The sequence below is a fragment of the Glycine max genome, chromosome 10, assembly GCF_000004515.6.
Source record: "Glycine max cultivar Williams 82 chromosome 10, Glycine_max_v4.0, whole genome shotgun sequence".
Lineage (NCBI taxonomy): Eukaryota > Viridiplantae > Streptophyta > Magnoliopsida > Fabales > Fabaceae > Glycine > Glycine max.
This window is the reverse complement of record NC_038246.2, coordinates 4495287-4508577: the sequence shown is the minus strand read 5'-3', so window position 1 is coordinate 4508577 and position 13291 is coordinate 4495287. Positions and strand designations below refer to the sequence as shown.

The 13291-nt window shown below is 27.9% G+C and overlaps 1 protein-coding gene across 1 annotated transcript; it reads right to left on the bottom strand.

Moving 5' to 3' along the window:
• Window positions 1-12394: 12394 nt before the first annotated feature.
• On the bottom strand, window positions 12395-13291 carry LOC102660188 (uncharacterized). The gene has a single exon (XM_006589761.1). It carries the CDS (start codon window positions 13289-13291, stop codon window positions 12395-12397), a length of 897 nt encoding a protein of 298 aa, XP_006589824.1.

Genomic DNA, 13291 nt, shown 5'->3' with positions numbered 1-13291 from the left:
CGAAGAGGGCAAGATCCTTAACAAAAAAGAAAGAGTAATCTTTGTTAATACTAAATACGATAGTTTTTGTACCAACTTGACAAAACGACAGTTAACGGGACCTGCTGTAAATTGTTTTTGGTAACAGATAACAAAACTAATGGAACATATATGTAACAGGGGTCGACCCACCAAAAATAATTAAGGATAAACTATAAATTTTAATAAACTTTTACATGTATAATTATATCCGTGTATTAATTGTATTATAATCCAATAATTTTTATACAAAAAACCTGCATAAATATTTTTTAAGATAATTTCATTTAGTCCATAATGACCAGAAGAGATTTTGGTAATGCATTGAAATTAGAAGCGATAATTTCATTTATCTCGCTCACTCAAACTCTCACTATCTTGATAGCATCTACAATATATAATAACAAAAATAAATGAATTATTTATTTTAATTTTATTATACTTATAATTTCACATACATTCAAATATCTTACACAAAAATTCACTTTAATATTAAGCTTCCTAAAATCAATTCTTAACTTAATTTTATGGATCATTCTACCACGTTTGAAAAATATATTATTTTTTATATAGATTAATGTTTTAAGCAATGATTTATGCATGTCTTTTATTATGATAAAAAAAATAACCTTATTGAAAGTTAAACAATTCATACAAACATTTCATGAGAAATACTTAGCGGATTCTTAGCAGAATTAATGATAATTACCACTATAATAGACTCATATATATATAATTTGATTGGTTGAATAATCTTCGTAATTATAATTTAATTGGTTGAATAATTTATGTACATGATTAAACCGTTTGTTCAACTTGATATAATGTCCACAAAGATTCCTTATTGATTATTTTAAGGAAATTGCTCGCGGTGCTGTTCATCACCCAATCATTCAAATCATTATATAACAGTCTTTGTTTATTTTTAAAATATAATTGTACAAAAAATTATTCAAGGATCATTTAAATTTTAAAGTTTCTTTTTTAATTAACTGCAACAAAAGATCGTGATCCAGAAATAATGTTTCAAATAAGAGATGTAGCCGATTCACAGTCCGACAAGTAGTTCAATCAATCAGTCCAGCTAGTTTTTCAAAAATAGATATATATATATATATATATATATATATATATATATATATATATATATATATATATATATATATTCAAATGTTATTTTTTGTCTATTATCAATTATACACATGAGCAAACCATAATGATACAATATCTCAAGTCTCAACTTTACTATCATTACACTCTCTAACAAAAATATTTATGTATGAGAGCACTAATCAAAGTCATACTCCATTTAATTTGTAAAGCTTCCTGATGATCATTCATGTACTTTCTTGACCTGCACCGGAGAAGAGCAAAAAATATGATAAAAGAGAGAGAAAAACAGAAAGAAAAAAACTAGAATATATGCTTGGAGGAATTACTTTAAAAAAATAATTAAATGTAGGTTTAAATATTCTTAAAAATATGAGCTTTTTTTAGCTTTTGTAAAAAAAATTAATTAAAATATTTAAAAATAAAAATGAAAACAGGTGCATTAATTCCAATTTATTATTATTTATCATTATTAAAAAAATGTTAGATATTTTAAAATAGCTCAGTGTAAATAATTTTAAAAATAATTAATATTTTTTAAAATTTTAAATGAACAAACAAATAAAAGAAATTCTTAAATAATATACAAATGAAAAGAAAAACATAAACTATTTTTTTTACTAATTTGCTCGCCGATAATTGTTAGTTTGATTGGGTTGAAATTATTGGAAATTTTATGATAGTTTTATTTATATAATGTTTTTCCTATATATATAGTGGTTTGACAGCTTTTTAGCGAAAATCGAACTTAACAGATGATATATCTCTCTATTTCGGATAAAGATCTTTTGTAATTAAAATTTTAACTATAGTGATCTTTAGCCTCATAAAATAACCTTTTACACTATGAAAAGAAAATTTAGGAGATATAAAATTGATTCACTTGTTTGAGAACTGTGAATGGAGAAGGGAGAGAGAAAAGAGAGTGGGTTCGAATTTTTCAATTAATATTTCTAATAAAACTAAACTAGTATTTGTTGATAATAAAAAAAAAACTAACAAACTATAGAATGAAAATTTACTAAAGATAAAAAACCGCCAGATTCATGCATGTCTGTGTTTCATGTAGTCCAAAACTAAACTAGTATTTTGGTTATAGCTCCTTTTAATCAAAATTATTATTATTTTATAAACTCTAATTTGCTTCAAATTATTTGCTATTTAAAACAATAAAAGATTAATAATTTTTCCAACTATATTATTCTTCGCTTTATAATATTTTTATTGAACAAAATAAAAATAATTTTCTTAATGAAAAAATAGACTATGTAATGATATAATAATGTAAAATAGTTTTAAATTATCAATCAATCATAAATAATTATATATAATAAGTTTGTTAATTTTTATAATTATTATCTTAAATGTATTAAAGAGTAATTTTTTATTGATTAACCATACAAAGTTGGTTTACATTTTCATTGGATAACCATTAAATTTTTACTTAATTTGTAGCCAGAATTTGAAACCATAATTATTTTCAGACGTATGGAATAACTGCCAAATTAAAGTTGTATTGGGCATTAAATTTTCCTTTCAGTAAAGTATCCTATATTCCTATGTTTTTAAAATCCTTAAAGTTGTACTGCCAAATTGTTTTCAGATCAAGATGAATGAATAGTTGAGTACTCTGCAGTAAAGAGAGACATTCAAAGAGTTTCGAGAAGTAAAAAAAAAAAAAAAAACTTGCCTTATTTTCATCGTAAGTGCTATCCCTTAAGCCCAAAGCTTTGGTTCCTCTGACTGAGCCTTTTTGAGGATGAGAAGTTGAATGCTGCTTACCAATATGGAAGTGATGAGGAGGAGGAACACCTGAAGAGTGTGTCTCTGGACCTCTATAATCAATCTCATATATCTCTGTATGCAATGCTTCAGATTCCCCTGTAACATTCACAATTAATTAATTAATATATATCACCAACACATTAACACCTTAGCTATGTCATAAACTCACTAGTGGACTTTGAATAGATGCATGAGGACTTAAGTTCAATCCTTAATATTGTGGTAAGAAGAAAAAAATTCTTAGCTAGGCATCAGTAAATACTATCCTATAAACATGCATGTATATAAATAAAGAGAAAGTGTTTTGTAAATTAAAGATGCAAACCTCTTGAGAAACGAGGGAGAGCCAGGATGAGAATCAAGAGAAAGAAGCAGGTGGTGAAGGTAGACCTAAGCTCCATATGTGGCATGCTCAAATTTTGTTGAGATTTTTTTTGTTAAAACTTGAAACTAATAGAATAAAGCAAAGGTTGGGATCATTTATAAGGAGGAAAAAGCAAAGAAAGAAAGAAAGAGGGTTGCAAGGGTTTTAATGAATTATTACAAGTGGTGGGGGCTAAGTGGGCACGCTCGCGGAAAATTCACAGCTAAGGCTCAGTGTGCTCATGTCTCTGATTTGTTTATCTTTTTCAGATTTATTTATTTTTAAGACAATAATATATATTGAAGTTGTCGCCATCCACACAATCACACAGCAACAAGTTGTGAGATGATGGTGTAGATGTGTTGGTATGCAACATTAATGCTTCTATTCCATACCCATATATTTAACACACACATATACGAGGCTTAATCATCAATTGAGTCTAATTTGATTGAATAGAATAGTGAGTATTTTATATTCTTTGGTATGATCTTGGATTCCTAAAAATAAAAATAAAAATATTAAAGTTAATTAATTTCCTTTGATATTAAGGGTGGATCAATTTTGAGGCAGTGTGTTTGGAAGCACAAAAACTTTTAGTTGGGCAAGTTTAATTTTGGAAAGATTTGAGAAAATTACTTTCAATGTCCCAAACTCTAATTAGATACATTGAGCATAACTTACTCATTAATGAGAATCATATATCAAGAAGTGTTCAGCATTATTTTTGCTTGTTTTGTTTGCTTGTCTTTTTTTTTTTCTTTACAAAAGTTTAGGTGAATTAGGTCTTGAGAGTTCATGAGAGTTAAAATATACCTTAAGATTTAAGGAATACCTACAAAAGTACTTTCATGTCATTCTTAATAAGATTTTTACATTAACAGTCAAATTTGAACCCATGTTTTTTTTAAATATAAGTCTGATTCTTCTTGGATCAATCTTTATTACCTTTATTGTTCTTGCTTTCTTAAACTAGTAGCATGTTTAAAAAGATTTTGATGCTGAGTTTCCTCTAGGCATTGTGTACATATACAATTGATATTTGTAATTTGACTCAGGAAATTATTTGTTGTGATCATTGGCTCGTGTAATTTACATGAGTTGCTAGTTACGAAAATTTGTCAAAAAGGTCATCTATTCATTTTGTTTTATGATTAACTGAAGTACATTCACTTTTCCAACATGTTTAAAAACACGTTAAGATAAGAAGAATCACTTTTAGAATGTGAAAATTATAAGGATCTTGCTGATCGATATCTTTAGGACACTATTTAATGAAATATAAGAAAAAAATATTTATTGTAAAAATTATAAGAGAGCATAAAAAAAATCATGAATATCGCAATTTTGTACATTTGAATAAAAAAAATTTTTTTGATTCTTTAATCAATGCTCTAAAAGCACACTGGTTAGCATTTACCAAACTATAATTATTAATTAAAGCTAACATTTCATGTAAACAACTCTGCTTTCATGTAAGACAAGAGAGTATATATGTTTATCTCAATCAAAATGGCAGCATGTTAAGATCCATTTTTTCCTTCCTGTAAAAAAAAGGACCCATTTTTTCCTGCAATCTAAGTTGAATTAGTTTATTTTTTAAAATATTCTTAAAAAAATTGAAAATAGTTATTTTATAAATAAAAAAATGAATTAATCCGCTATGGAATCCAGAGGTCCATATGTCCAAAAGATTGGTCTGAAAATAAATAGTGGGCCTTTTGCTTTCAATATTAAATAAATAGAAAAGTTCCTGGAGCAGTAAATACTCCAAATGATGGATATCCCTACTACCATAGAAATCTGAAGCTAATGACAAAGTGTTGGTTGAAATACTTATGAGAGAGATATATATAATTAATTTGAAGTTTTGCTAATTTTAATATTGGAAAACACACACACGCATATATGTACATGTTTTTTAATTTATTTTTTAGGGCATGTCAAAGAAATGTAAAAAAAAAAAAAAAACAGGTAGTATATTTATCTTAACTATTTTGATATTATATTTTTCTTAAAAGAAAAGGATGAACAAGACAATTTTAAGAAAATTAATTTTTTTATTAAAAATATAGTTTTAATGAAAAAATAGATTTAAAATAAGATATTTTTTGGAGATTTTAGTTTACACTTTCTCTTTTCCTTATTTACTTCAAATCTCAAGATTAAAATCTAATTGTTTTAATTTAAAAACTACAAAAATATCAATTAATTTTATCTCTAAATTTAAATTTTTATTTATTTTTAATTTAACCTTGAATTCACTTTTAAATTTTAAAAAGAAAATCAAGTCAAATGATTCCTTAAATCAACTTATATGTCGGTGTTGATGTTGTCTAAAACCCACTGGTAGTGGTTCTAGACTTTAATGAGCAGTTAGGTTTGATGGAATTGGGCCTATATCAACAACCATTTCATGGCTGGACTGGAGGCATGCCTGTTGCCAATTGTCTAATTCTGCACTAGTAGGACACTTCCATCATGTGCTTTGAAAATTTTAATTAAGGGTCTGATTTGACCTTTAAGAGTCATTTGGGAAACATTCTTAGTTCAATGTCTTTTTTTTTTAATCTTTCGGTTTGAGGGAAATGACCTTGATTAATTTGGAATTCAGTCAAGAGATAAATAAAGTCTAAATAATATTCGAATGATTTAATTTTAACTTCAACATATTAGTTATTTATATTTAATTACTTGATTACTTTTTAACTTATTTCATTATCTTAAAAGTTTGTTTCTAAGTTATGTAATAAAGGAACTTATTTAATAACTTATAGTCTTTTAATAGCATTTTTTTTAAAAATATATTATTTTTACATAGTTATGTATTGTTAGTGTAAAAAAAATACTATCCACCAATCAAAAATTATGATAATAATTTTTAAATAATTATTATAAAAATTAACAAATTTATTATTCATGACAATTTAATATTAGATGATAATATAAAAAGTTTTTATTTTGTTGGTGTATATACTATTAACTCTTGAATTTATATAAGCTCCTAACTCTTTTTCTTTTTCTGTTTTTTTTACTGCATTTTTTCTGTTGTTATTCCTAATAACTTATCATAATTTATTTTTATCTTTAATGTCTTTTACGTATTAGATAATTTAACGATTAATTTCACTAAATTATTTTACTAAAAAAGCCTGACTTAATTAACTAAACATGTTTCTAAAGTAATCAAACAAGTTAGAAGTTCCATAAAAGTTTTGCTAAACATCTTCTTAGTTTAATCAGATAATATATTAAATTTTAAATATTTATAATTCAATAAATTAGTTTATAATCAACGTCTCCTTCAAAGCGAGGAGGTACACTTTAGCACCATTTGGTAATTTAACAACAATAGGTTTAATTCTATTGTAAGTGGTAAAAAAAAAACATTGAATGTAAGCATGCATGATCACTTGCACCTGAATCCAAGATCCGAACAGAATTTGGATGAGAAATAATACCCGATTTTATGACACTTGAAACCACATGATGGTTGGATTCTTTTGTTGGAACATTGCCAGTGCTGCCATCGTTCTTTGGGCTTAAGGTTGTTGAGTTATCAGCCATGGTTGAGAAGATACTAGGTATGCATAATATCATCTTAGAACATAGATTTAAACCTAATTCAATTTTAAACAATGAAAAATTTAATATTTTTTTCAATAAAAGACAACTCTCTCCCTATATATATATAGATACTACTTAAAAAAAAATATTCATCCTTCAGCATCACTACCACCACCCAACTCTGACAATCTTCATTCATTGACTTCACCACTGTTAAATGTGAATATAGATGTTACTATCAATCAATAAAATTATATGGACACACACATGCCTACACAATCATGTCCTTTTATGTCATCTTATATAGCTAGAATTTGTTGCGGATAATTTGGAGAGGGGATAATTTTGTCACAAAATTCATCACAAATTAACTTCAATTGGGTCTATCACAAAATCTTATTATCCGTTGCAGAAGTCGACACTGTTAGTGATGAAATATATGTCATCACTAAATTTAATTTTTCTAGTAGTGCATACACTAGTTAGTTGATCAATTGATTTTTAGTTATTTGTATCAAACAAAATTATAGAAACAAGTTAATAATAATTTTAATTTGAATAAAGGTATTAATTGCATTTCTAAATTTATATGTACAAGTGGTAGCTGGTATGTGAGTAGACTTGTCCTGAATTACATAAGCCTATTATTAAAAGAAAGACTTGGGTAGACACTGACCCAAATATGAGGTGTTGGACATGTCAAATAAGATGTTGGCACCTCATTAAAAATACTGTCACGTTTCCTTTGGTTCTCCCCGTTTCTTCTTCTATTGAGTTAAGGCTTCTGTTTTCAAGGGTCACAACAATTGTTGGACGAAAATCGAGCTGTGGAGAGGGATATGCTTATTTAGACGTGGTTTATGTTATAAGCGATTGTTCCTTGGAAAATCTTTTAATTGTAAATTAAGAATGATTGCTGACAATTTCCAAGAATTGCAATATTTGTTGGTGTTTACTTCTTTGCCTATAAGCTTCATGCTTGCATTTTAGGGAAATTCTTCCATAGGCAGTAGTTGCATGACAAGGAAATTTTCCATTTCGTGATATATGAATGTATTAGAAAATTGCATAGTCTAAGGTTCGTAAATAATGAATAGATTAGATTGAGTTTTATTCATCTCCTGTTTTTGTAGGATGAGGGTTGAGAGTCCAGCAATGTTTGGCATTTCACTTCCAGATCACATATTAGAGCTCAATGATATTGCGTACTCTTTTAGATTTTAATATGACAAGTTTTTCACAAGCATTATTTGTGATGTTCAAAATCGTGAAAATTTTACATTATACTGCAATATGAAAAAACTATTAGTAATTCTAAATCAACATAACTTAATTATAATATCGTGAAATTTTTACATTATGGTGGTCAAGTAAACCTAGAATCCCTTTTACAACAATTAAACCAACTTACAAATCTAAAACTTTGACATCATAAAACCCCCTTTTACACCCATAAACCCTTCTTGTTCCAGAGCTGACTCTGCTCACAACAATATTTGGCTGCTTGGAATACACTTATGTGTCCATGCTAATATTGGGAGCTCTCCTTTGGGTATGCCATGGCAATGTTGAGCTTGCTGAACTTGTTTATCATAATCTGCTTGAATTAGAACCTAGTAATCATGGAGCCTCTGTCCTGTCTGGAAAGTTTGCAATCTAAGAAAGCTTATGACAAATTCTGGTACGAAGAAGGAACCTATGTGTAGCTCAATTGTGGTTAATACACTGATGGTATTGTTTATGAGTTTCTAGTGGGTGATAGCTCCAATCCTTTTACTAAAAAGATATACTCGATATTGGATGGGATTTCAGAAAAAAATTGAAGTATGCTAGACATGTCTAACCTCTCAAGTTTTCACGTCATTTCTCTTTGGCATTTCATCAAACATGTTATTGGCACTCTTAATATTGCCTAGTTTGGTTACTATAACATCGAATGTTTAGACAAACTTATTTGGGGATGAAAATAGAATAGAATGCAATGATAATAAGGAATCTATTCTCCAAACTATATTATTTTATATTTGTTGATGAGGTGACAACATTTGATTGGATGTGCCTAAAACATCATATTTAGGATAGTGTCTAAGCAAGTAAACCATTATTAAACGAGTTGATACGCATAGACTCATATTGAAATAAGTATATTTGATAAGTCTACGTAGGTCCAAGATTAAACGAATCGTTATGCTTGCTATTTTGCATATGATCAATTTTTAATTTTCTAATTACTTACATTTTCTTCTTGTTTCTACTTTAAAACAACTAATAATATGAAATGCATTTTTTAAATTATTTCTTGGGAAACAATTGGTCATGAACTCACAAGCTCAACTCATTTGGATTGTTGTTTCCTGTATTTATTATGTCTTTTGAATAATATTTCTTTTTTATTTTTTGGATTGATCATTTCATAAGTCAACAAAAAATTGCATTCCAAAATATAATTTTACATTTTGAATCAGTCGTTATAAAGTACAAAATTTGATATGTAGAGCAAACTGTATACACTCACAATAAACGAACCAATTGACCGGAGTCCATAGATGCAACTTTATTTATGTGTCATTAAAATATTTATTTAGTTTTATTCTCTAATAAATATTATTTTCTAAAAATACTTAATAATACATTATTAAAATTAAAAAAAGAGAGTAATGATATTTTAGTAAAATTAATTATTAATAAATACTATTATCTTAGAGTACTTGTTTTGCTTAAACTGTGAGAAAAAATGTTAACCATCAATCCAAATGGAATGGGGGAATATTATGATAAAAATATAGGTGTAAATGTTAATTAATACCCTATAGACATTAGTTTAGAAAATATTAAAAAACTATTGAAAAAGAAACAATTTTGTTAACGCCAGTCCTTAGGGCTAATTTCATGAAAATAAAAAGAGAAAATTTTATTAGGAAAATAAATAAATGAAAATTAAACTTGTATTTTTCAGTGTAAGAAAATTTTTTCTAGTAAAAAAAATTTACTTGTATTTCTTTAATGTCAATTGTAGAGGTTGATGTTTAAAAAAAAGAATAATTTTGTTAAGAAAATATAAAAAATTGTTGAAAATATGTTTTTTTTTTGTTGCATTATTGACATGATACATACTTTCTTCTTTAATTAATAAAATCTTTTCAAAAAGGGACAATTTTATGAACTTATTTATTACTTGATAAGTTAGCATTGTTTAAATATTATGAAAAAGATTTTTCCGTATGAAAAATTCCAAGTGTTAATAGCACACTTTTGTATACATATTTTTTTATTATTAGTTAAAAAATTTGAAACTACAAAATAAGAAAAGATACTTATTAAATAAAAAGTAAAACCACCAAAAATTATAATTTCTAATAAATTTTAATTAATAATAAAAAGAGTATCTGGAAGAATAAGTTAAAAGATGTGTTTTTTTAATATTTTTCAAAATAATTTAGTGAAAAATGTAAAGTCTTCTTGACTATCTCTACTCATAAAAAAAAGATTTAGTTTGTTGTTATTAGTTGAGGAAAAATATACTCTAATTAGTGTTCGTATAGTCCTGAATTCCTGATTATCAAAACTGAATAACTTTTTTTTATAATGGTCACACGGAGATTCTTATGTACATCATTTAAACTGTCGCCACTAGATCACCGTACGTAGTATTATCAAAACTTAATAATATACACTAACGAAAATTCTTAAAAATTATTTAATGTACAAGAAAATATTCAATATATTAAAAATTGTTTAATAGACAAATCTTTATATAGTTAAAAGTATTTAATAAAGTGTTTAAAATATTTTTTAGCCATTATCTTTTGAACATTCATTAAATAAGATCTTATTTAAAAATAATAAATATTGTTTATATTTTACTATAATGAATATCTCCCTTTTCGCTAAAAGGTATTCTTAGTGCAGTAACTACAAAGCATTTCGTGTACTCTATTAAATATTCCCAATCGATTAAAAAGTAAATTTTAAATTATTTTATATTAATTTCATAAATAATTTATTTTTATTAAATACTTTTAACTTCCAATTTTTAACCATTGTTTTAAAAAATACATGCAAGTATTTTTCTTCATTAAATATTTTTATTTTATTTTCTTAGTATCGAAAGACACTTAGTTAACATCTTTCTTCCTTTTTATGCTCTTTATTTTCATATCAAGTTGAACGATAAAATCGTAAGAGACTAATAGTGTAATACAATTTGGATAATAGTTGTAGTTTCACAAGTGGGCCATTTTATAAGGATATTGGAAATATTTATTGCAAAAGATAAACCAGGAATAATGCTCAAGTAAACTAATATAAAAATTATTACACTAATTTACTAAAACATATATGGTGCCATAAATAAATAAATAAAAACATATATGCACTGTTAAGGCTACTGTGAATTTAGTTGAGTAAGCTGTTAACCCCACAAAAAAGTAATTAAGCAAGGCAAAGTGGTTTGGTACCTAATCCTTAATGGATGTTGGTCATTGTGTTTCTTAACCTATTTGCATTGACAATGACCACATACCTTGTCCGAAACCAAGAAAATTGAAAACAAGCTTTAAGAAAGTAAATAAGAAATCACTACCATTATTAATAATTACTATATTTTACCATACTCTGAACGTTCACAACTACACATTTTATTGTTTTTAATGGCTTAAACGGATGTCATGTTTACCATACTCAGTCCTCAAAGTCATAAAAGATACTAAATTGAATCCTACTAACATATGGGTTAAATAAAAATATGATTAAAATAACGATAACACTGTCTTATACAAAATATTTTTATTTTAATTCTTAAATTTTAGTGTCTTAAAACGACTATTTTTACTTTTCTCCTCTTGAATTGATGTACCAAAAAAATTAACTCTGTCTCCACTTCCAAATTCCAGTTGGGAAGTTGGCAAGAGTAAGCAGATCTATGCCTAAATTGATAAAAGTTCTTGTATAAATTGTATAATATGATACCATGGCATCGCGAGTTTATGATATAAACCAATTTTTATATAATAGATAATTAAGTTTTAAATTTACCTAAAAAATTAATAAAACTTATTTATGTAGTACACGAAGATTCACCAAAAACATGTAAATCTCAATCTATACAATATAATTTCTAATAAATTGGACGATGACCATAACAAACTGAAACCGACACATGAAGGAAATTGCACCCCCTAAGAAAAACAAAGTGCAAAAGCAAAACCAGAAACCACTGAGAAAGCATTGAAAAGCAACACTTCAAACTATAACAACAAAAGAGAGTGAGACAGTGAATAATACATTAACTCGGGACAAGTTTCCATGTTTCTTCTATTTAATTCCAAGGTATCTTTTTAATACATAGAGCATAGAGATTCTCTCGACAGCTCCAGATGTCAAAAAGAAGAAAATACGTCACCACAATTTGCCTATAAAATTCTTTATATTATATAACTATATATCGAACTCAGTAATAATAAGAATAAAATAAGATAATAAACTAAACCAAAAAAAAAAAAACACTAAAACAGAACAGGTAACAGAGTTACAGAGGTAAGAATAGAATAATCACAAACCATGTGAAAACCAAGCATGAGCGAACCCCAACGTTGTCTTCTTCGAAAGCCCGTTCATTTCAGGATCGAGTTTTTGTGCGGTTCTCGCGGGTTCAGATTTGCACCTCGTCAGAACCAGAGGATGAACAGAGTCAGATTCTTCCCTTGCTTTTTCTGACTCCATTATTATTCTCTCCCTCAGTGACTCTTCAAGCTCTTTGAAGAACCGTAACTTCGCCTCCAACTTCCGGTCTCTGTTATTCTCAGAGTGTTCTCTGTTTACTCTATTTTTTTCAACCACCTCTGTCTCTTCGTTCAAGAACCTCCTCCCCGGCGCGGATCTGCAGCGTGTCAATAACAAAGCGTTCCTCGGTGGAGTACTTGAAGTGTTGGAAACAAAAGCGGGAGGGTTAACAATAACTCTATCTTTATGCTCTGAGTCGTCGTAATTAGGGTTAAACCTTCCCCTGAAATTCAACTCTGTTTTCGGCGAAGAAGTTTCCGTGACTTTGGAATCCCTTTTCTTTCTTTGTAAGAACCTCCAATTGGGCCAAACTTGTTTGCACTGAAAGGGGAAACAAACTTCGGGTTTTATTAAACGGTGAAAAAACAGAGCATGTGGGACCCATGAGCAGCACCGAAACTTGGTCGGAGTTCCGGCGCCGGCGGAGGGCACCCTTTTGGAGGCGGAGCGTTTAACGCGGACTTGCCCCATGCAAGTGACTTTGGGGGAAGAGGGTTCTTGTGTTTCAATATTGTTGGTGTTCTTCTTTCTCAGAAACATGGCGGTGGTGGTTCTTGACCTTCCTCTGCTTCTGCTTGAGGCATTGTTTCTCAAGAATCTCATCAACGGTGGTGGAAACTTCTCGGTTCGACCAGGGCTCGAAATGGGTTTCGTTGGTGGCTTCAT

Coding starts and splice junctions, on each gene's coding strand:
- LOC102660188 (XM_006589761.1), bottom strand. CDS start 13,291: ATGAAGCCACCAACGAAACCCATTTCGAGCCCTGGTCGAACCGAGAAG.